The 25209-nt window shown below is 40.2% G+C and overlaps 1 protein-coding gene across 5 annotated transcripts in view; it reads right to left on the reverse strand.

Annotated features, from left to right (window-relative positions):
- mpp7a (MAGUK p55 scaffold protein 7a) overlaps positions 1 to 25209 on the reverse strand; it is a 146172-nt gene that overhangs the window by 21761 nt on the left and 99202 nt on the right. For 4 of the 5 annotated variants that reach the window (XM_088642820.1, XM_088642822.1, XM_088642819.1 and 1 more), the window contains 5 exons: positions 21784 to 21865; positions 21151 to 21236; positions 20601 to 20675; positions 19191 to 19387; positions 18572 to 18636 (listed from right to left, as the gene is read on the reverse strand). In XM_088642820.1, the coding sequence (XP_088498946.1) occupies positions 18572 to 18636; positions 19191 to 19387; positions 20601 to 20675; positions 21151 to 21236; positions 21784 to 21865 (505 nt within the window). Of the gene's footprint in view, positions 1 to 10454; positions 10497 to 11582; positions 11604 to 18571; positions 18637 to 19190; positions 19388 to 20600; positions 20676 to 21150; positions 21237 to 21783; positions 21866 to 25209 lie in introns of all 5 variants that reach the window. The other variant, XM_088642823.1, reaches the window with a different exon arrangement.

The following is a 25209-nucleotide window of genomic DNA, read 5'->3' on the forward strand; positions in this document are numbered from 1 at the left end:
GAGTGATGAAGCCAATTCATAGATGGGGATTATTAGGAGGCCATGATTGGTTAGGGCCAATGGGAAATTTGGCCAGTTACACCCCTACTCTTTTCGAGAAACGCCCTGGGATTTTTAATGACCACAGAGAGTCAGGACCTCGGTTTTACGTCTCATCCGAAGGACGGCACCTGTTTACAGTATAGTGTCCCCATCACTATACTGGGGCATTAGGACCCACGTGGACCACAGGGTGAGCACCCCCTGCTGGCCCCACTAACACCTCTTCCAGCAGCAACCTTAGTTTTTCCCAGGAGGTCTCCCATCCAGGTACTGACCAGGCTCACACCTGCTTAGCTTCAGTGGGTTGCCAGTTGTGAGTTGCAGGGTGATATGGCTGCGGCTTAATAATGTAATACGTCAAACGTCAAAAACTAAAAGAAGGCAGACAATTTTTAAACATCTCCATAAAAACGGTCTCCGTTTGTTAGCACTAACATGAGAAAACAATACTCTTAATTTTACTTTATTCTTCTTTGGCAAAAACATTTTGTTAATCTACAGCCTTTTCTGGCAAAGGCTGAGAGAGACATTTTATCCAAGTCTTCGTCCTAACTTCTCAGACGGAGAACTAAGTGACGTCAAGAATGTCAGGAACTGTAACTGTAAACTGTAACAATGTCCTTTTCTGGATTACACCCAGTATGGCAGTGCACTCAGACCAGCTAATGCTAATCTGCTGCTGAAATCTAGATTCAAGACTCACATGGGGTTTATAACTTCTGAAAACCACATCCCACGCCATCCACCTACGAGATTATTACAAAATTAGACTTTTGTTGTCATGCTGCTTTGTGTACAGAATTCAGATATTCAGATGGCCCAGCGCACTGCTTTTGTTTGCTCCTCACTGGTCCAGAGAGAGCTTGAGCAAAAGGATTTCTAGGTGGCACAAATGCTCCTCCAAGACTTACATACTGTACAGTTGCAAGAATGACGAGAAGAAGTACATTTGTTTGTGTGTTATTAGTTTAAGCAGATCGTGTTTGTCTATTATTGTGACTTTGTTGAAGATCAGACCACATTTGTATGAGTAATTGATGCAAAAATCCAGGTTATTCCAAAGGGTTCACAAACCATTTCTTGCAACTGTATCACGTACAGCATTACACAGTGTCTCCTTTCCCTCAGACACCTGAACGTCTTTCTGTAAAGAGTATTGACCTGAAATCCCCAAGGTATTACCAGGGCTTACTGAATTGAAAACATTTTTAATCCTGTGGGACACATCTAATGTCCTGTGACCCTATTCCCTCCTCATGACAGTTATTTGACAATGGACTTTACAAACCCCACTGTCCTGAGATACCTTTTATTTTTTACACAATGATAAATCCTTTATAACAATCCTAAATAGGAGCATTTTAATATATTGAGTTTGTTTCTTTTTACAAAGCAAATAAACAGGAGAGCAATTCAGACAATATTCATCTGGCTAAATTATACAATGAAAAACTGGTATGATAAAATGTATCAGGCTTCTACCGAATACTTCTCAGTTTTCTGGTGGAAGCTACACATTTTCTATTTAATTTATTTGATTTCTCTAATGCCTGAGATTAGGAATGTCTAGTCTGAATGCTGCTTAATTCCAAAGAAGAATTCACTAACTGCAGTTTCTTTCACATAACAAAAGCAAATTCACAAAGAACTGACCCCAGGGAAAAATAATTTTGGATTATCTGGCTTCCTAGACAGCTCCTCAATCAGACCAGCACTGTCAGGTTTCTCTCAGCATCACCACTAAACAGACATATTTCCATACTTCTTATACATTTATTTAAAATGTAGGCCCCCAAAGAAAATTAGGACCATAATTATATGATTGACCGTTCGCTTCATGGGCCAAAACTACTCCTAAACTAGACAAAAGGTAATAGGAACTGTTTTTAGCGTAGGCAGATAAAATCACTCAGGTTTCAGCAGCTAAACTATCCCAAATAAGTCCATGATTTGATACTTTATATGTAATATGTAATTCAACTCAATTACACAAAAACCTTAAAAGATGTCCCAAAATCAACAGGCTCATCCACCCATCACCAGCAAATCACTTATCCTGGTGGGGATTGGTACAATTGGCTACAGTTGATCCTGGAAACAGAAGGTGAGACTGAGAATACAGTATTGTTCTCTCCACAAATGCAACACCAGTCCATTGTAAGGCAACAGATAAAGCAGACAATTCTCCACAATCAGGCCCAGTTAATCAAACCCAGGACCCTGGAGAAATGAGACAGTAGTTCTAACTGCTGCAAATCCGTGCTGCCCAAAAGTCAAGTGATATTCTAGTGACATGCAATTCAACCGCGTAGCTTGCAAACAAACCCAAAGTAAAATTAATTATTCAACTTCTGCTGATGAATGACCAGACTGAGCTCCAGATCTTCCTGATCTCTCTTGGCAAAGGATTAATATAGAAGACAAGCATAGAAACCACACTGGACTACTGACATAAGAAATACAGAACTATAAAAAAGGTTATGAGTGAAAGTCAGCCATTCAGCCCATCTAGTTAATGGGTTTCTAGTAGATTGTTGATCCAAGGACAATCTATTGATTTTTCAATGGACATTGGGATGTTGATTTGACAACATGGCTGAAACTATAAAAGTTGTTTGAAAAGAATGAATTGAGGACAAGTTCTCATGGATGATGACACTACCCATTTACTGGAGTAACTGTAGTAAAGTGACTCTCAAGGGTACAACAGAAGTGTCCCACACAAGGTCTTAATTCACATCCCCCTAGTCTGGAGATCACTAAACCACTGTTCTGAGCCCAGAACACGAATAGCATAAATGCCATACCAGCTTGGAACATTTTTGATGGCATCCGTTTGTGCAAGTAGAACACCAAGATGTGTGGGACATCCATCAATACAGGAGCGTGTCTCTGGGCATACGTGCAGGTACACCACAGACTGCGCGGCTCAATTCTAGTGTTCTGTTTTCTATCCTTTTTCACGTCCTGCCCAGTCAGCCTCTTGGAATTTCCTTCCGTAGGACTGCTGACGCTTACTTATGCTACACTGGTAAATACAAGAGTGCCCGCTCAAGTAAACTCGCCAAGTCCATCCTGAAAAGAACCCATTTTGGTTCGGGTGCCTTTAGGTTTTCCTAGCCTCGTCTCCGACGGCCATCTCGCAAACTGATCCCCAGAAGAGTGAGCTTTAGAGTGGTATCATTCCATAGTCCCGTTATAAATAAGGGCCAATCACGCTTCTACTCACAGAGCGGCTTTAACCAGCTTTTAAGTGCCAAATCTTTGCATCGCATTTCTGCTGAAAACTCAGCCTCACAGAGACATCTATAGATCGAGCCTTAGAAAAGACCGACTCCCTTCAGGTACCATCGGCTTTTAAAGGATCTTCACAAATCAGCACCAGCTGTGCAATCTCCTCTTTGCTTCCAAGAACCAATCAAAACCCCAGTGGGACTGCACTCTTTCAGTAACCCTCAATGTAATGATTAGTAGTTTCTTGAGAACTCGGCTACTGCGTAACAGTCTCATGCTTACCCCTGATGGACTTTCACAGTAACTCAACCTCGGGCTTAGGCTAATGTGCCCCAGGTGGCATCAAAAACAACAACGTTTAAAGCACAAACCTTCAGTAAATCTTAATGGCTTAAAGCCATTATTTTCTACCAGGTTTTTGGCTCATCTTCCACAATCCCCCCACTGGTGAGATCTCAGGCCAAACTCTAGTTAGGCAACGTACCCGAGAGGATGCATCAGCGTTACCATGCCAAAATCCGCCATGTGCTCCACTGTGAAAAGACGGCAGACTGAGGAATCACCGCAGTGCTCGTGTGTTCTGCTCCCAATTTGTTCTCATCCAGGTGGAGGGTCTGTGGTCCGTCCTCAGCTTGAACTCCCAGTCCAACAGGTAATATCGTCTGGTTTCCAGAGGCCATTTCAAACCCCCCTCCACAGCAGAGCTACAGTGCGCTCCCCAGAAAGCGACCTGAGGTACGTTCACAGTTTGGTGTGGCCTTCCTTTACCTTTTCCTGGGACATCATCGCCACTGAGTCTCAGAAGCATATGGACGAGGCCAAAACTATCCAGCGAAATTAGAAACCAACCAGCACTGTTTCTAGCAAAAGCCTGTTTGAGTCCTTCTGCAGTCTACAGACTCTGGTGGTGCTATGCTATATGAACATTCTTCAGAGGTATGTCCCCACTTGCCAGTGGTTTCCATCTTCTTCACCATGTCCTCTCACAAATCACACAGGGAAGAGTATTTTATAGACTTAATTTCTTCCTCCATTTGGAGTCCCTTTCCCTTCTTTAGCTTTGGGCAAGGTAAAACAGACTACCCCGTAAACTATAAGCTCTTTTTCTGCATGGGGCCTTTCAACAAGGGACATGAAGTTATCAGCTGCTGGACGGCCACCCTGCGTGACATGATGTTTCAGCTCAGAAGGAAGACTTCATACATTTCAACCTCTTTTGCTGCTGAACTGATTTCAGGTTGAATCCATTTTGTAGCCAGATGCACTGGGGATCTCCATCTGATACCTTTGTTAGCATTACTATTTTTATTAGTGATTGTCAGACCAGAACCAAGATCAGCCGTAACTGCTGCATGGACCAAGATCTTTTTCAAGCCATCATAGGCGTCGTCTGCCTCTACATCATGGGTTTCTACACCTCTACAGATAGAAAAGGAGCCACAATGTGCAGCCATTGGTCTTTATGCCAATGTTACCTCTCTGCAACATTCTTAAATGGCTTATCATAATTTCAGATTGTTACCTCCTGTAGGACATCTGTTGGCTAAGCAACCTTAGTTTTTATTCCTGTTGCTCCTACAGAGACCGTATTGTACGTCCATTGAACACAGTAGCAAAACTAAATTTGCTAGTGGTAGTCTCTTGATGCTGTTCGAACTGGGCCTTGAACCATCCCGTTTTCCACTTCAGATCTGACCAACTCCTCTTGCCAATATATTTGCTCTTGCTGGGTGTTATCGGTTTCTTGTTGTACAGGTGTAGCTTGCAGTGGAACGGAGTACATGGAAAACCAACTAGAACAAAGCCATGGGACAAGGCAACTATGAAGACAATTTCACTCCAGTTGAAAGACATTTTAGCCTAAGACACTGATGTGATCATACAGTATGTTGAAGACACACAAAAAAGTGAGAAGGCTTCGGGAACCTTCGCACATGAAACATGCTGTGGTCCTGCTGCCCTATACCCCACTCATGACCATCAAAGCAGATGTTCACACAGTGGACATGTAATCCTACTCATTCTGCCTGTTAGCATTTCCATCCCTGCTAACCTATAGTAAGCCTAGATATTGCGGGAGTAGTCCCAAGGTTGCTTGAACAAGCACATCAAGTTTCCCTTCTAGAATAACCCTTCTAGGGTTTCTGAACCCTCAAGTTTTCCCTGCTGGGCCTCCAACAGCTGCCGCCTCCCTTCCCAGAGGAGTGTGCTCAAGGGTGGCATCATTTGCTTGGTCAGTTACTGGCCAAGAGCCCACTGTGCTCCTAGTCACTGAAAATCGCAGTGCGTCTTTCACCTCACTTTTAAGGGACGGGTGTTTTATCCTTATTTTTGGTGTAAGGAGCTAAGCCTAACCTACAGTAGGTGCCTGCACAAGGATCGAGTCTTAGAAATGATCGACTCCCTCCAGATACAATCTGCTTTCGAACGACCTGGACTAATTCATCCCAGTTTACATGTGCAGTCCTCCCGTTTTCTCCAGGAATCAACTACACTTGCCAGGGCAATACATGCCATCAATTACCCTGAATATAATGATTAGTAACGTCTTAAGAGTTTGGCTACCGCCAGATAGGTCTTATGCTGACCCCTGACGGACTTTCATGGTAACTTCCTCCTAGCTTTCAGCTAATCTGCCCCAGATGGTATCAAAAACAAAATGTTTAAACATGAACTTGCCTTATTTCTCTTTAATGACAGTGTAAATATTTGAATTGAGGACAGCATTTGGCTTATTCGGAATAACCTGTTTTCATATCCTTTTCTGTGTCCCGCCTGAAAACTGTTTACAGCATATGTTTTTAAAGAACGCACATATGTACTTCATTTGTTGTTGGTTTTTTTTGGTTATAAAGTGAATTACCGTTAAAAAAATACATTTCTCCTTGTTTAAGGCACAAAGACACGTTCTGAAAAGACTAAACAAATAAAGGAATAAAGTGAAAAACACTCTGAAGTGAACTGGAACTATGTCAGTAACGTAGACTTCATTGCACCAGATAAATGTAATCAAGTCAGGATTAAACACGGAAGAAAACTACACCGAATTTCAATGGGACCTTGAATCCCTAAACCCTGCACATTGAAAATGTACCTGTTGCACAGAGCTATGTACTGATGCTTCAACTATTATAAATATCTCAGCAATTATAAAAAGAGGTCTTCTTTTGGTTCATTCAGATATCCAAGCTACTAGTGACAGGGGGACAGCTTCAGTGTTCTACTAACAGCATTACTCCTGAAAAACAAATACAAAATGTTTTCCATAACCTCATTTCCATGGCTAACTTGTACTCTTCTAATGGAACATATTTTGTATGGTCTATAAACTGCTAAACAATCTGAGGGTTTACTTTGAAATAGCAAGCATCTGCACTTGGGGCCTAAGCTTCCTTATTGTCTTGCTCATTTTGTTGTCTGGGCTCTGGCCCCAAGCCAGGATGAAAATGAAGAAATAAAGTCTCTCCGACTGGCTTTCATAATGGCAATGTGCTCAGAGAGCTGCCAAAAGAACACTTGAGGACATTGTCCTCAGTGTACAAGGGAGTAGAAAGAAGACCAGGCAGCCCAGAGCTACCATGGGTGTCAGGGAAGGGAATGAGCAAGGAAAAGGATGTTCATATTTAAACATGAGAAAATAGGAGACAATAAGGCACAAAAATACATGTGAGAATAAGACATGCGTATTGGTCAGGGTAACAGACATTGAAAGAACATAAAACTGGTTTTCGAAAGTAAGAGACAGGGAAACCAGAAGACTGCAGGTAAAATGGTTCGTGAGTGTCCTACAAAAACAGAGCTTTGCAAATTCAGTTTTAGTTTCAGAGGTTTTACGGGATAGCTCATAAAATAATTTAGGACACATGAAAAAAATTAAATGTTCTGGGAACAAGTCTGCAGTTTTGGTTGTGTCTTTACAGAAGTATGAAACTCTGAAGTTGGACGTAGCATGTCAAGTGTGAGGCAGAACCCTGACAATCGGGAGACAAAGAACATTTTGGAGATTATTCCTCTTGAATTACACCTTTCAGAATTAATGGAAATGTGCATCTCCTTAAAAACAGACTTCAGAGCTTGGGAACCTATATTCAAAACACTTAAGTGCTTGAATTTCCTTTGCATCCTAAAAGGGAAATGAAGCACCTAAGTATTTTTTTTTTCACGTAGGACCCTTAGTTTTTAACAGAAACCGAAAAGCTTCATGATTTCTTAATCGTTTTGACCTTATGTCACAGGTCAAGCTGATGATGTGCCTGCACGTGTAACAAAAAGGGCTGCCACTATACAGAGTACGTTGTGTAAACCAGTCCTAACTTACAGTTTGTTGAAAATATGACACTGGTGACGACAACATGACGGGTGACACTTAACTCAAGTGGGCAGAATTGAAAACAGAACAGTGAAATGCTCAAGAACAGGCCGTAACCACCTCAACAACAATATTCATTTAGGCTACACAGAAAAGGGGAAGAGAAACCACTGATTTAAGGATTTCAGCATGTGACTTGCTCTTCCAAAACCAGACCCTTTGAAGTTCATCCTCACTACAATGTAACTGATTTTGCGGACTCTTACTGCATAATGCTGCAGTTGTGTAGAAGAGTGGTTAGGGGTCAGGACTCATAAGGCTCATAACTAGAAGGTAATGGGTTCAAACCCTTTATGGGGCAATAGTGTTGTAACCTTCAGCCAGGTACGTCATTTAGAGTGCACCTTTAAAACCCCCTGCTGTACAGATGTAAATTTACTTTACATTTACTTTAACTACTGTTTAATTGCTGTATACATTTAACTTTTTTTTTTACTGTTTCATTGCGAAGCACTTTAAGATAATGATCACAAAAGGCGCTATATAATAACATTTCTAAACTAATAGTAACAATGTACATTTTCCATTTCAGCAAAGGGATAAACAAGTTTATCAACAAAGATAAAGTTTCATGAAAGCTGTCAAAAACCTTATTTAGCTTTACAGCTTTAAAGAGCCCAGTTTTGGCCAAGCAAGTCACAGCAGCTGCCGCAATAAAATAAAAAAATATATATTTTCCCAAATGAAGTTGGAAGTTAAAAACATTTGTCTACACCAATACACACACATACATACATATATATATATGTATGTATCTGTATAATTAATGATATAATCTCAACAATCTCAAGTATAATTGCCATTATATCTTCACAGGGAGTATGAATGCAATGAATTTGATAAATATTGTGAGGAGGATAATACATTTTAAACAATGGTAGAAAGTAGGAAGCATTTGAAAGCTCATGTTGTACATAAGCACCTACTACAGGACTCTCCAGTTACCTTTTCTTATTAAAAAAATTAATCTCCAAAATTTATGATTGCCTCTAGACTAACTTAAGACCCCTGAAAAAGTAATGGGAGCAGGAAAGTAAAACGAACAGAGTAGGACTCTGCAAATATGTTAATGCATTTGCTTCAGGAAAATATTACATTCTAATCTATTTAACCCAATTATTTAAATATACTATTCTACAATGCAGTCAAAAATAGAACTAGTATGAAATAAACAAAATGAATGAAAAAAACAAAATGCACTGAAATGCACATATAGATGTAGTTATATATTAGAAAACAAGACAAACTTATCATGCACACAAAAGTATTTGATCACTTGTTAAAATATGAAGGCTTTTACAGCAATAAAGTAGTACAACACTTGTGGGTCTTGGATTAGGAACAACATTTCCATCTGGGAGGCAGATGGACTGACAACCCTGACTTCATTAAGGAGCTCGTAAGAAAATGTAGCAAGGGAGCCTCAATTATGACCACTTCTCACTCCATCTGACAACACGAGACACACACTGTTAACCCCCAGCCTGCAATCCCGTTCAACTCAATACTCTGCCCCGATGTGATAACACTGGGAATTCCCAGCTCAAGCCCAAACATTATCCGTGATTCCCTGCTTGACCTGGCCCGAGACCACTGAGCAAGACACAGGCTGATCTCCCACACTGTGCTCGCCTGTTGCTATTCAGGTATCCCCCTGGTGTGACAGAACTGCTAACGCAATCACCGTCTTCTTTTGACTTTCCCCAAACGCTGGTCTTATGATGTAATTCAGCAGTTTCTTCTTGTTTTTAGGGTACATTTTTATCCTGCTCATGAATACTCTCCTGGAGCAACTTCTTTCTAAGATGTGTGGCTCTCACATTTAGCCTGGATATTCTTCAGAGCTCTGCTGCTGTGGCACCTCTGGTCCTCCATCAGGCGAACAACTTTTTTGGTGTGTCCTGTTGTTTTTTTTTTTACTTACAAGCCTTCCACAAGGTAGAAATGCTTTTGTTTTATTCTCAGCTCTGACAGCCCTATTGTCAGAGCTGTGTATCTATTGTTCGTCCAAACAAGCACTGAATCTCCAAATTTCAGACACAAACTCTCACAAAAGAGTTCAGCAAACAGTTTTGGTTTTTTTACCAAAATAAACGGAAAAGGTTTTTTCTTTGTAACCCTCTCAATCTCTCAAACTGTCAGATGGTATCTCGGGTCACTGTGAGTTTCACACTAATACAGAGGGAATAAGGGCAGAGTCCTAACTGTCACTACTCAATGTCAGAGTCGCTTGCCATTTTACAAATTCAATTCAAAAAGCTTTATTGGCATGACCAATGAATTACAGTGTTGCCAAAGCATATGCAATTAACAAGATATTTACACAAACGTCCAGCCTCCTAGTGCGTTATAGGAGGTTTGAAAGGAATAGGATAATAATAGGAGTGACACGGCCCTAAATGTCAATGTTGCCGTCTCCCAGGCACCACGGACACCCCCGTGGGAGACACAATTCTGGACTCGGACCCTGGCAGCCCCAGAGGAGCTTGCTCACTTGGGCACTGACGCTTGGGGAACCCCAGTGTCATAAAGCTGACTGATGACACAGCCCCAGATGGGATATTTAACAGCTGATCCAATACTTTTGTGCAACTGAAAAACAAAAAACAGAAAGACCAAAAGCAGGAATCTAAAGACGGATCTGCTTCGGTCAAAAAAAACAACAACTTTGCACAAATACAAGAACTTCTGTTCATAAAACACACACACAAAAAACTATTACATGATTGCTGTTACAAAGACCTTACACAAAATACTGTTAGGGATGAAAAGGGAAAAAAGAACACAGATAATGTAAAGGATTTCTCACCTATGTAGAATCCACTTATATAGGCACCATATTCAGCATCCTCTGGATACAGTGTAAAAGCACATACAGAAGAACAGATGCCAAGAAAAGAAGCAAAGAAGTTAGAAACCAGGACACAAACTGAGAGAAAGTGAGCAACCCCCTTCAGCCCACGAAAAAGTCCTTAGAGATAGTATACAGTGCACTCTATTGCAAAGAAAAACAAAAACTAGCCAGTCAGGAACTGAGTGATAATCCAAGACTGAAAACACAAAGTCTGTAAGGACTCCAGGTGAGGCGACAGCGTATTCAGCTGGTGTTCACCTCTCAAACGTTTCTCGTCTGATGAGTGGGGCAATTACATGTTAACCACAACACATTTTGCAGGGTGACTACCATTTATGCCTTTGGGCCACGTTAAGGGCCTTCATTATAAATTACAACGTCGAGACAAATTCAAATAAATAAAGTTAACAAAATGCCTAATTAAAACAAGGTAAATTATGGCTCCAAACACTCATGCCTTGATTTCAATAAACAGACATTTATTAACATTTCAGGTGGCTAGCTGCATCAGCATGCATAGGCTGCAAAGGAACAAGTGATAGGTTTATTCCATGCCGAAAAGAGAAGAAAGAAAACAACGTTTCGGCCGTGGAGCCTTCTTCAGGGGTGAGCTTGTTTGTCTTTGCTCACACTCGAAGAAGGCTCCACGGCCGAAATGTCGTGTTTTCTTTCTTCTCATTTCAGCATGGAATCAACCTATTACTTGTAAATGTATTAACATTTTATGTATTCATTTAATTATGTCAACAGACACCTTGACAAACATTAAAAAGGAGCAGCAGAGAGCAAGGAAGTCTATTCTTCCTTTTCTGACAGACACGCTATACTAAGACAACAAAGGGGAAATGGCTTCTAATCAGCACCTCTTCATTGTTGGGTCACTTTATAACCCAATCAATGAGATGGACATCGCACATCTATGACAGGAGGGCAAGGTTAGACGAACAAGCAGTACCTTCGATTTCTTCTGAGAAGCGTACGGAAAACAAAGATGGAAATTGTCACGTTAGGTGAAGAATGATCAGAAGGATATGTAATGTGTAATATATGCGCAGGTTACACAAAAGTAGAAAAGACACCTACCCCTTTCAACAGTCCCCTCATCTTAGAAAAGCACAAAAACAAACAAAAAAAATTAAAATGTGAACAGAACCAGAACAAAAAAAAATCTACACAAACCAGATTAGTAATGGTTAACAAATCAGAGTTTCTTCTTGGTGCATAAGGAGAACATATATTTTTTAAGTTTTAAGTCAGAAAATAACCCACGCCTTGAGGCCTTCTTGTAAAGGGCATAAATTAGTGATTCACAGAAAATGAAGCATGGATAAGGCTTACCGCAAACAGAAGGAAGAAATATTCCTACTATCTATTAAAGCTCAGCTTTTAGCCCTATAACTGATACCATAGACAATGCATTCCTTTACATAGTTTATGTTGATTACAGGCGAGCGTGGCATGCCAACTGCACGACGCTACTCAGTGGATAAAGTGAGCTACATCTTGTTTAAATGGTAACATTTGGATATAGTTAAATACTTCCTTTTATTCATATGGCCTCAAAGCCAAAAAAACGGGGTTAAATCAAAGCATTCAAACGGTATCTATGGGGTCTCCAGCTTTCTCTGCGGTTTGTTCTTTTACAGTTATGTGCCAGGCCAAAGTGAAAGTGGTGCCAGGCCATCATTAATTATACTGTTATGGATTTCTTTAATGTACAATGAAACAGCTGACCTGTTCAAATGAATAGTGAAGTAAGGGCTTATGTTGCATGTTTTACATCCTATTAAAACATATTTAATAGAGGGTATGAGAAGACATAATTTCACCACTGCAATAATTTTGTTGCAACAGTGTCCAGATAGAACAAACCTACCTGAGCTAGGGCTGCTATTGTCATTATATTTCTAATTGCACTTAGACAAATAACAAATTGCATTGCTCCACTGCTGACATGTTTGTGAGCTATGCTTGCCCATATGCTAGAAAGTGAGTGCATAAGCAGGACCAATCTCAATAGGACTCATAGGAGTCTGCCGGCACATCTGCCACTAACCTCTCCTGATTTCTGAAAGCTGAAACTGCGGAAGAGTCAATGGGAAAGACGTTAATACAGCAGGGTCTAAACATCTGCAATTTGTGAATTTGCCGATTCGCGGTTTGGTCTGGCCAACAGGGTCTTAGATAGAAGAAGAGCAATTTAGGAAGAAGCCAAGCCCAAGGTTGTGAAGCGCAACTTTCAAATTAGTCCCTGTCCCCCTGCTCAATCACCCATCTCAAAGTGGTTTTGTTTTTATATTGTAATGAACCCCCCTGGTTCTGTGTTGACTTTACAGACTCATCGACAGTCTTATTGTCCCTTTCATTATGGAGGCAGAGAGAGAAAGTGCCTTTTCTAAAGTCTTTTTAGAACCTGATGCTTATTTTAATCATTACAATTATTACATTGATTCTGAAGATCCTTTGACAGAAACAATGTTGTAGTAGTTGACATAATGTGTATTTAACAGGTGGAGTTGAATTCATTTAAAGGAATTTCCACCTAAATAACTGATTTATTAGGAAATGCTGAAATGAAAAAGAAAAACTGAAAATACTGAAAATTTAAGAATTCATTCAAAAATATTTGTACATCTTTATAGCTTATATTACTATATATTTGTCCTATTGTCAAGCTCCTAAACAAACAATACTTTCATATAACAAGGACTCTATCATTTCAAAAATAGTACCACATACATCAGTAGTGGTAAGATTTCAGCGTGCAACTTTTGTTCTCAAACTAAACTTTTATTCCATTCAAAATTTTAGAAACATGGCAAGAGCTTGATTTCTGTAAATGATCGTACAATCAAGCCTGCAGAAGCATTTGAATCACAAACGACAAGCAAACGCAAATCTGTGAAGCAGAACCAGGTTGTTTTTTTCCTGATGGTATTTCTTGGGTTCATAAAGGCCAAACAGTGTTTTTTCCATATTTGAGTGTGACTCTTCTTGAGTGAAACACCCTCACTGAACTCTTGACAGGAATTCTGTGGCACCATCTAAACCACAGCTGAACTGCACAGGGTTTAGAACAGGCCCCTACAAAAGCTTTTTGCATGAGAAGAAGCCTCAGTCGGAAAAGCAGCTTCCAATGGCAGATTAATGACATACAGAGTAAAGAACAACAATGACATCTTTTGCATTCCCTGTATCAGGGAGGTACACAGACATCCTCCACCCTCAAGACATCTTAATGCGGCTCTTTTTTTTTCTACTGAACTTTGTAGCCCAAATGTCTAATTCCAGTGGACTTACAGATAAAATTTTCTTGTGGTGTGGGTGAAAGGGTGGTGATAACTTCCAAACTGTATTTAAAAAGGCACAAAATCTTCTCCACAGAACCACAGAATGTGTCTTTTGCGTGGTAAAAAACATAAATCTAGAACTGAGATTAGGGGAGTTAACACTGGCAAAAAGGCAAGAAATGCTCTATAACAAGAATGTGGGAAGCTTTGGCACCAAAATCAAACTGCTTTTGCAACGGTAAAGTTGAGCGATGGGCAAACATCAGTATCCTATTAGCCAAAATGCAGAGAAGGAATTTATTGAAATGAAGAAACTCACATATTATTGACTTGTTTCCAGGAAAAGACATACTGTGTTTGCCAGGAGAGACGCATCTAAATTTGAAATATTTAATATAGGCTCTTCTTTACAGTCTGGACTGACCTGTATGGGCAGTGATGAATTAATTTCCACTGATTTGTCCCATATCTGAATATAAATGACTTATATGACCTCCCCAAACTCCTCATATCGTATAAACAATCCCTTTATTTCACCTTTTATTTTTTAAGGGTCTGACACTATTCTTTGATAGAGATAATATTAGTTATTTTAAATCCATTTCATGCAGCTACCTTCAGAAGGAAGGTGGTTACATATCTAAAGAGACAGATACTGTTTTAATACATCATCTACTAAAACAAAGTATTATGTAAATACATATACACAATACAAGTTTATGAGAACTATTACTGAAACAGGAATGAAAGAAATATAGTCATGTATTTTATAAAGTTATTTTAAATGATTTATTAATTGTTAAACTGGTCAGAGAAGTTAACCATTATCTCTCCGATACATAATATACATGTGTAATATTACTAACATTTTAAACAGTGACCATACCATTTTGTAGATTTAATAGAATTGTTCATTGGAGTATCAGAATATTCAGTGCAATTTATTTAAAAAGGCCACATTCTTAAAGTTTGGTATCTCATTTGAACTACAGCTGTTAAGAAGAGTTATAAGAAATAAAAACATGGTCAACTGATATAATACCAGTGAAACATAGGACCACGTCCCACATGACTAATGACGACTGTCTGGTACGTTATCCACATGAGAAGAGAAGTCACTATGGGAAGGAGATGTTCTGCTTCTACACTCGGCAGACTAGTCCAGAGGAACCTGGAAGCCCAATTTGGGAAGGCGGAGGGTCACAGACCTGGCCCAGCGCCATAACGGCGCTATCTGTCGGATCTGCAGCATGGGCTGTAGACTGCAGCAGCAACAGCAGACCGCACCTGTATGACTATACAGGCAGCTCACACTTGGCAAGAAAACGATCTGCACTATCAGGGGCCAACACGGAGACGGCAAAGAGCCCAAACTAAGAGATGGGTGGCGTTTCATCCACTGATGAATCCCGTCAGACAAACCTGACTGCAGGCATTCCAATGTCGTGTGCGGAGATGTCGGGACTGTGTGTGATGCCGACTGGTCGGTTGTTTGAGCCAACTAGTAGGGTGGTGAAAGTGTTATGAAGTCAGGAGGAATCTCCTTAAACAAGAGAAAGGCTTCTTTTTTATCAGCACTTTTGTTTACATTCCAGTCACTTGTCTGATATCTAGGTTTGGAGTTAATACAGTATTTTATTTGACCCTGTTGTTGCTTTTCGTCTGTGAATCTGCATATATTGACATGGGCTTATATGTTCATACACAGCGTATTTTCAGGTTAATTCATACCCTGATGAAAGTTGAATATATTTCAATGAACAGATCAGTTAATATATGCTTTCACATATTTAGAAAAAGATGGAAACACTATCAATCACTTCAAGATGAGTACTGGACAAGAAAGACAGCTAGCACTGAACAGGAAGTATTTCTACAAGATGTTCTCTGACTGTTTCAAGGCATTTGGCAACAAGTGTCTGCCACAACAAAACAAAACAGAAAATGGTACAAAAGCACCCCTCACTAGCAATGGTAAAAGTGTTGTATAAAGTCTAATAAATAGCAAGATATGCAAAGAAAAGGGCAAATTACATAGAGACTAACTGAATCCAAAAAGAAAATAACCATGAAACTGCTGTGGACCTGTTTACTTTAGGAGGATTTCCTAAACGTGACATCACTGATTCTTCTTATCCCTTAGAAAGAGTGAAAGCTTTTTAAAGCATGACCTGACAGAAAAAGGAGCCAGCAAATCAATACACCTAAATCCTTAATGCTTGAGGTGATAATTATAGTAAGGAAACCATTAACACATTTATCCAGTTTCGCATTTCTGGAAAAAACAAAAGTGACATAAAGAAAGGCCTGCTATAAAATTAATCTCAAAAATATTTCCTGAGCTACTTCAGACGTAAAAAGAAATGAACATCTGTTCTAACCCAACACGGACCATGGTGTAAGCATGTACGTATTAACTGAATAACTGTTTACATGTGAACTGGCCTGTAGAGGATGGAACAGAATTGGGGGTACCAGAATGTTTTCGGTGAATACAGTACATTACACCCCAACAGATTCACCTGGGTAGGCTTCCATAGAGTCAACATAAGCTGTACTGTGAAGTTGCTACAAGTACTGCACACCGTACATTTTACACAACACTGTCTCCATCATTGGCTAAAAAGAGTTTCAAAATCTCCAGTACCTACTCTGTATAATCAATTGGCATACTGTACTTTAACAAAAACTAGAGTACATTTATTATGGGCCTTTGGAAACATTTTAGCTTGCTCTGATAAATATATACTCATCTCTTTTCTCATGGCTAAAGTAGACTTTGTGCTTTTTCATCTTTCTACTCTCCCCATGGAATCAACTACTCCTTGTTACTTTGTAACCCATCCCTTGTTTTCCTAGATGTATCAAAGGATAGCGAATAGCAGCAGCCTATGTTATAAGCGAGGACACTCAAATATTTGGACATCCCCTGCCAAATGTAACATAAGAATATAAGAAAGGTTACAAAGAGGGCAGACCATCTGGCCCATTGTAGCCCATTGATCCAAGGCTCTCATCCAGCTGTTTCTGGAAAGAATCCAGTGTAACAGCTTCAACAACATGCTTGGGCAGCTTGTTGCACACTCCCAACAACCCTGTAAGAATCAAAAGTGCCGTCTGTTCTCAGGGGGTGAGAAATGCACTTCCACATAGTTACCAGTTGTGTCCTCTGTTTATTCTGAAATGGACCAACAGCTTACTGAACTCAATGCACTGAAGACGAACTGCAGCTCTGAGGCTGGTCCAGGCTAGGAAAACATCTGGGCAAACCCAACGTTTTCTGCTAAGGCGTTTGCTATAGGTTTGCCTTTGTAAAAAAAAAAAAAAAACAGAAAGGAGGGGGATTTGTATTTGTATCACATCTTCTCCGTTTTAGATCTATCAAGCACATCCAGCTGTATCCATCACATGAAACTGTCAATGTGAAATGTTGACATGAGCTTAGACGACAGTGCTGACGTGCTCCTGACACTCCAGAGCCACATTCACTGTGCTGTAAGGTGTGCTGGTGAGCTCTTCACTGTGGCCTGCTCAGTATGGTCCAACAGCAAGCAATGGTACTAAGGGTTTCTTCAAGAATTCCAATCCTGTCATTATAAGCAAGACTCTTTTGGAGTACACTAAAATGTCTATCACTGGGTATATTAACCTTGCGTTAGTAACCATGAGAAGGCGTTTTGTACTCTGACACCTGTCCAAAGGTGGGGGGAGGGGAAATAACACAGCTACCACTGTATCTCATTTTTCATCTTCGCAACATTTCAATTATTGTCGAATTCAATATTGGCATTCAACAACAGCTGAATAAGAAATCACAAATCACAATCGGATGGGTGCTTGGTGATTTTGAGGGTGCTAATTTCTGATGAAAAATGAACCAAGCAGCATGTGTGGTTGCTGAAAATGAGAGTAGGTACTGTATATGTCATTTCTGCTCATTAAAAAGCAACATATCAGAAGGGCCCTAACTGAGAAAAGCATTTTACACACTTCTCACTTCACATTACTATTATTACAACCTCTCACTCATTTCCCAGTGCTGAATGTTAGGAATACTACACACTAATTGGATATCCAAGCATCCATGGCCTACCCTTTCCACACCTCCTAGGATTAATTCTTGTTTTCAACATGCCTTGCAGAAAACTATCCCAAAGAGGACTGGACCCATGGGAAGTATACTCTACTGTGTCAAACTGGCTGGATGAAACATTACCTCCGAGGTACCATTTGGGGTTTTCCTATGGCAATCCGATACTTTGGTTTATAGCTCAACATCAAACAGTATTGCGGCACTGAAGGCAAACATTTGGAACGCTTGCTCTCGTATTAGGTTTCCATGTTAGGAAACATGCATTCGATAATTAATACGCACATGGATGCTGATGGTAAGCGGATTGAAAAATAAAGTGCATACTGTATTGTTTAACTGTCCCTATGGGTCTAGACTTCTGAAAACACCCTGTATTTGTAAGTGCATTTGCACACTGTACTCTGTTTCCTCAGAAAAGCTTAAACGAAAGGGCTAGAGAACTTCAGCCCCACAGCACATTTCCCTGAACAGCAGGTGGGTTTACATTGTTTCTGTTTGAAAGTGGATGATCTGGAGAAAGAGCCCAATTAATCACTGGCTTTCAAAAGCATTCAACACCTCCATAACTATCTTGACTCTCAAAGACACATCGAGAATTGTTAATGATATCCCACTAAACAGACACCTGTTCCACACCGAAAGACTAACAGATTCATTTGCGCTCTCTGTCACATGATTTACGAGCTTACATGATCTTCTGTTTGAATTTCTCTGTGGCTGAACAGGGACAACAGGCCTTCTGAGTGCAAATCTCCTGCAGGAAAAATAAGAGAACACAATAAAACCATCAGTTTTCACTACTGGCCTGGGATTAATAAACACTTTCTGCTGTGATACTGAGAATGTTCTAAAATATCCTTTTAAAAAAGGGCAGAAAACAATGCATTCTATTCAAACACGGTTGAAATAAATCTGAAGGCTTTGAATTTTCAGTCCCCCAGCCATGCCAAGAAACTGTTACAGCCCTGAGCTCTGCATTGCACATCAATGTAGTTTCAAGCGCCACTGATGTGCTATTTTCCATATGTTCCCCTTCCAAAGTGGATCAGTACCAGTGCTATCATTTTCTGTCATTACTCATTTCAAGCCAGACACGCACGGAAATCCAAAGTATTTTGGCAGAGCGGTGCAGAGCTCATTCTTCTTTCTGTCAGAAGTCAAACATTCAAACTTTGGTTGAAGTTGTAATGGGGTGGCGGATGAGCTCTGTCTGCGCAGGGCTGAGGGTTTCAGTCCACGCTGCGCAGTGCGTGACGGTGTGGTTTTAGCCCCCGGCGGAGTAAAAAACGCGGCACCGCAGTAGCTCACCTCTCCTGGAACTGTTTAGACGGGATCAAGCCTGCTCGGGGATTGGCATTGCCTTCATGTTTGGCTTGCCACCAAGTTGCATCATCTTGGCTCATGATCTGAAGGATATCTCCCCTCTTGAAAGCCAGCCCAGCTTCTTTACATGGGATCGCTTTGTCCTCATTAGGATCATAGTCAAAAAGGGATTTGACAAACATCTGGAAGGAAAAGGCGTTTACTTTAAAATTACCTACTACATCTTCCAAAGCACTGCTCCTCGGCAATGGTGACATTAAGGTGAAGTTCGGCGTTTTCTATGAACGCCCCGCAGTGCACCCGATAAACTTTCTGAGCTGCTGAAGGAGCTGCAGGCTTCTAGACCGGGGGCATACACAAAAGACCGCAAAAAAATACCACTGTTGTGTTCATGTTGTTACATAAATGGAATCGACATGCTCTCCTTAAAAAAAACATCTTGTCAGACATTTTCAGCCTTGAGCTAGCTCAGATTTTCAAACTCGCTCTAAGTAGAACCGTTTTCTTTAACGAGTTCCTTTCTTCTTTTTATGGAACAATGTCTAAATTATACACTCAAAGGATTCCAAGGCACTCATATTACATTAATAACCCATTTTTAAAATAGCTGCAGTCATTTAAGAGGGGCTGGTTTCCCTTGGCTATGATAGTCAACTACTGCAACACAGGAGAACAATAAATAGTAATAACAGAAGTAAGAGGACCCCTCACACAGATTCAACAAAAGGCTACAAACAGTCTGCTCTTCTGGTAGCTCGTGTGTGTCACAATAAATTATGCACAAAGTGCGGCCAACATGCATACTGAGAAAGAGTTTCTGAAGTATCGAGATCATTTATTCTACTGATTTATTGAAAGCTCCTTGCCAGGCAGTGAAACTGTTTCAGGAAAGGACTTTTGTTTGCTTCTTAACACATCTTTACAGAGAGCACACTTGAGGCATGTGCACCCTATTAGCAGAATTTAAAGGTATAACAATGGAAATGCAAACTAAGGTATTAGTATTATTAGTATCACTATTAAGGGCACACTAAGGGTAAAAACAAAGTCTGTTTCAACAAAGGTTATTTCAGACGGGCTGTACAGATAAATGTCTAGCTGAACTCAACTCATAGGAAGTATCCAGGCAAAAATGACAGACGTTTCCCCAAATCATTGTTATATAGAAAGAAAGTACTCGGGGCAAAAGATGCAAAGATATTCAGACAGACACTTTTGCTTCCCCACCTCTAGCTACAGCCCTGACATCAGAACAGACTCATTTCCCCTGGAAATAAGGCAGACCATTCAGTCCCCGTGACTGGAGGCAGTGAGCAGGAGAATACGTTTAATTTCACTGTTTAAAACGCCACATGTGTGTAATACAATCAATATAATCTCTCTGGCAGGACATACCTTAGGCTCCTTGCTTGGCGTTTCCTCTTTGATGCCTGGTATTATTTTAAAAGTTATTGCCCCTTGGGACTGGGCCTGAAATGGGTAGAGAGAAGGAAGATTTATTTTCCTGAATTCAAATTAAACATCACAGCAATCGAAGAAACCTGATTTTATGACAACGGACAGGAGTTATGGTAAGAAGGCAACTGGAAAGAGGCTCATTTATCCACAATACTTTTGTTTTTCGGTGTTTTCAAGAGCACGTTCGTGTTTTTGCTCTACAGGCTGTCCTAGCTGCCTCGGACATCAAAAGGCCAGACTTGAAAAGCTGTAGGACTCCAGTATATTTGAAGGAGGTAAACAGCCCAGCAGTGCATCATCTTAGAAAGACATTTCATCGAATGACCTTGTAAAATAATGTGCCCATGTTAACCATCAGCAACACATAGCATAGCTGCTCCAGACTACTGCATTAAAAGTCCCTGCCACTAAAAACATACCAATAAATCTTGAGCTAAATAATAAAAACAGATCTATAAACAGCAGGTGAATAATAACTTGCGCATACCAAAATGTGAATGATTTCCTCAGGCTTTTTGTCCTCCACAGGAATTCCATTCACTTCCCTTAGCTCATCCCCCACATGGATCAGACCTGCAAAACAAAACCGAACGCCGCGGAAAACACGGCTGCCTTTAAGCCTTTTTCAAAAGCCGCACAGGATCCGATTCTAACGGATTTGCATGTTCTGTCAGACAACCCTTAACGGATTAAATGTATGATCGTTTACGGCCTCATACTTTGAAATTAAGTATTTTGTTTCACAACAAAATGCGAAGGGAGATCTGCAGACTATGAATACAACTGATAGAAAGTAGGCCTGAGTTCTGAAGCTACGAAAGACATCAGCTCTTACTTTAGAGCTTCACAACATCCGTTGACGTAACCACGTTTAAGGGAGAAAGTACTACACTAATTTCAGGTGTTGAAATATGTTCTTTAAATAAGTTGTTTCAGAAACTTTTATTACGTAAGACTTTGGATGTGTGAGTGTCTCCTTTGGGATTGCAAATATGGAATAGGAAGTGTTTTAAAATTTTCCACTGTACTCCCGTTTCCCGATGTTAAACACTCTGAAAGAAATCGCCGATGCATACGAAGATTCTTCTGAGCCTTTGAGCTCGAATAATTCAAAACTTACCACTTCTGTCCGCGGCACCTCCTCTCATTATCCTAGCAACAACAATGGCTCCGGTGTGCTCATCCCTTTTGATCGTTGCCCCCTAAGAGACAGACAAGGCAGGTACCGTGAACACAGAATTACTTACAGTAAATGTGAGAAACTGTAAATGCCTACCACCTACAAAAACTAAGGCAGTGGAGGAGCATCAAGATGTATCTTGTCATCCTGTGCTTGTTAAGTTCGGCAGAGAAGACAAAGCTGCATTATCAAATATCTACACCGAGCTAGGGCTTGTGTGGGGGCAGCACGGAGGCACAGTGGTGAGCACTGCTGCCTCGCAAAGCTGGGGCCCCAGGTGCTGTCTGGGGTGCTGTCTGTGTGGAGTTTGCATGTTCTCCTTGGGTTTGTGTGGGTTTCCTCCAGGTGCTCAGGTTACCTCCCATAGTTCAAAGACATACCAGTGGGTTAACTAGCTTCTGGGAAAACTGGCCCTGGTGTGAGTGTGTGTGTTTGTGCTGGTGTGTGTGCCCGGGTGAGGATAGGTTCCAGTGCCCTCCCCCAGAGGCTGGATGGAGAGGTGTGGTGGATGGAGAGGTGGTTACTATTTCACAAACCACTTTGAGCTTTTGCTAAATGACTGGAAAAAAAATAGAAATTGGTTTTAGAGTTGAGATGGGAAAGTGTTATTTAAAATGTAACGCACACTACAAAAAACAAACAAACAACAAAATGACAAGAAAACAAACAACAACAAAAAAAAACATCTGACTGAGGAGTAGTATGCTGACCAAAGGGATGTAAGTGTTTGTCAGCTGTGGAGAAGAATCTATCAATTGTTTTAAAGTGGTTGCTGTTACTTGAACATGAACTTAAAATGATGGACAGGGTCTTGACAGATGAGGAAGATGGTCACCGCAGGGAGCATGTCAATGAAAAATGGTTTGCTTTTGTATTCTCATAATGTTTCGATAGGGACTAAATCATTTTAATTTTTTTTTGAGAGAACCTTTTTCATATATTACAAAAATGTGTTTCAAACAACTCTTGTCAAACAAATCTAAGAAATAAACGAAGCATTGCTTTTTAACATAAATTTGTTTCAAGAATAATTTTGGAAGGACTGTAATATAAACCAGACCAAAGTCATTTCTGACATTGTATTTCATGTTCATGTTTAAAGCCAGTGTTGTAAAAACACAATAATGGCAAGAAACCTACACAAAAGTTGCCTTCTTAGACTCAATAAAAAACACCTTTCAGACAGCAATGCAAACGCATAAATGTCCTATTTTTCCACTGTGGGCAGACTTCCCACAATAGAGAAAATTAATTTCATGGACAATTTTTCTAAAGGGGAAAAACAGGCACTTTAATGTTTTTAAAGGGCAGGCTTAAAATAGTAATGAAATCGTACAGAATTGCTTAAATTAATATTGTTAATGAGCATTTTCATAGACTCAGCTGGTAAATATTACAACCTGACAGCCCATTATTTAATACCATCTAGTATCCCACTACTTAATTTCTCCATAAACAATGGTGCTTTAACACCCTGTTCACCCTGTTTTAAATCGTCATCATCATCATCATCATCAGACAACCTAGTTCAGAGCACCTTTCATTGTTAAAGTACAAAGAAAATAAAACGAACAATAACACTAAAACGCTGGGAGTGCTGCAAGGGCCGTGCAAAAAACAAAAGAAAAACTGAAATGCAAATGAAAATAGAAAAAAAAAATGAACTAAAATAAAACAGATATTTAAACAAGTTGCTGGCACATTTACTGAACCCCTTTGTGATGAACACCAAGAGGGAGGAACTATAAACTCTTCTCCACTGTAAACTCCTCCTGACTCCCTTGTCCCTGCTCCCCAGTCCTGTCTCACGTGACTTTGTACTGTCTATTATCTGGCACTTTCAAGTCAGAGTTGTCAGACTCCAGCCTTCAGGCCCCATGGGGCTTTCTGCTTGTTTTTCTCCCTCATGCTTTTAACAGCTCCAACGCTCTTATTATTTGCTCACCAGGTCGCATTTAATCATTTTCAAGATCCTTCACAGGCGACGATTATATAATAGCCGACAACTGTTTTAGGATGCACTTCATTCAACGCCTAGGACCTACAGCACATTTAGATCTCTGGAAAGAAGACTGAAATATATCCCGTTAACCATACAATTAGGCCCATTAAAGTAATCATGAGGCCCCTTAGATCAACAGTCAGAAGCTTCTTCTGCAGAGACTCACTCCAGGCAGTATGCAAGCAGCTCCAGTCCCGCCTGTACAAACCGCTCTCCTTAATTTAACCAGCAGCCTGCACGGACCAGACACACAGCGCAGTAAACAAATGCAGTGTGGATTTTAAATAGTTAGAGCCTTTGAACACTGGTATTTGCCCTTTCTGTACAAAGCCAATGCGACACCTCTCTACAGGAGATTAAAAAGTGGTTCAGGGCTTGGGATCTCAGTCCTGATGAGTGTCCAAACACGGGGACTGAAGGGCCACTTCAGCAAAGGAGATCATGGCGATATGCAACACCCCAACCAGGGTAACAACCAGGGTAACATTTAGCCCCTAGAGGACAGTGGCGGGTAGTGGAGGTACTTTGGTGGAAAGGTTCGGGTATAAAGGAATATATGATACTTAAAACCTTACTTGTTGCAGACTTGGATATGCAAGTCTGTGTATTTCTTAGACATTGATTTTATTTATATAGTTCTTTTAAATACTATGTTACAGGTGGAAAAACTCTCTTCCCACCGACGTATAAGTAAAACCTAAGGAAATGAATCAGCACTGCACCACTATCAATACAGAGAGGGAGAAATGCTCATTTGCTTCCAATACGCTTCCTGTCAATACACACACAGTTGGCATTTCTACACTTGTGAGGACCTAGCTTCGACACCCATTCCAATTGTTTTACAAACCTTCATTTATCCAAAATTAAACGTCACAAAATCTTTAACTTGCCAGAAAGGTAATTACTGCGAGCAAGCAATCATTATGAATTATGGGGATGAATATTAATTGGCTTTCACCGTATTACATTGCTGAGAAGCAGAAACATCTAAATAGACTTATAATTCTATAATGTTCTGTACTCTTGCAGGTTTTTAACGTAAAAAGTCATTAAGATCATGAAACATATAATTAAATGTGTTTTCATGATAATGAAAGCAATAAAACAAAAACACACTGAAGGCTTAATAAAAAATTAAAGACATATTTGGGATATTTAACAAAAAGCTCCAATTGTAAATGTCCTTTTATAGGAAACCTTAGACTCAGAAAGGGGTGGCATTTCTTCAGCACAAATGACTTAAACTAGACATTTCTGTCTAACCGCTGATCAGTCTCTTTGACTTTTAGGATTTTTTTCTTTACACAACTGCTTCAAGTTGGCGATACTTGAGAGCTTCCTAGCATGAACAGCTCATTTCA

This window comes from Lepisosteus platostomus, chromosome 8 (genome assembly GCF_059453375.1).
Source record: "Lepisosteus platostomus isolate fLepPlt1 chromosome 8, fLepPlt1.hap1, whole genome shotgun sequence".
In the NCBI taxonomy this organism is placed as follows: Eukaryota; Metazoa; Chordata; class Actinopteri; order Semionotiformes; family Lepisosteidae; genus Lepisosteus; species Lepisosteus platostomus.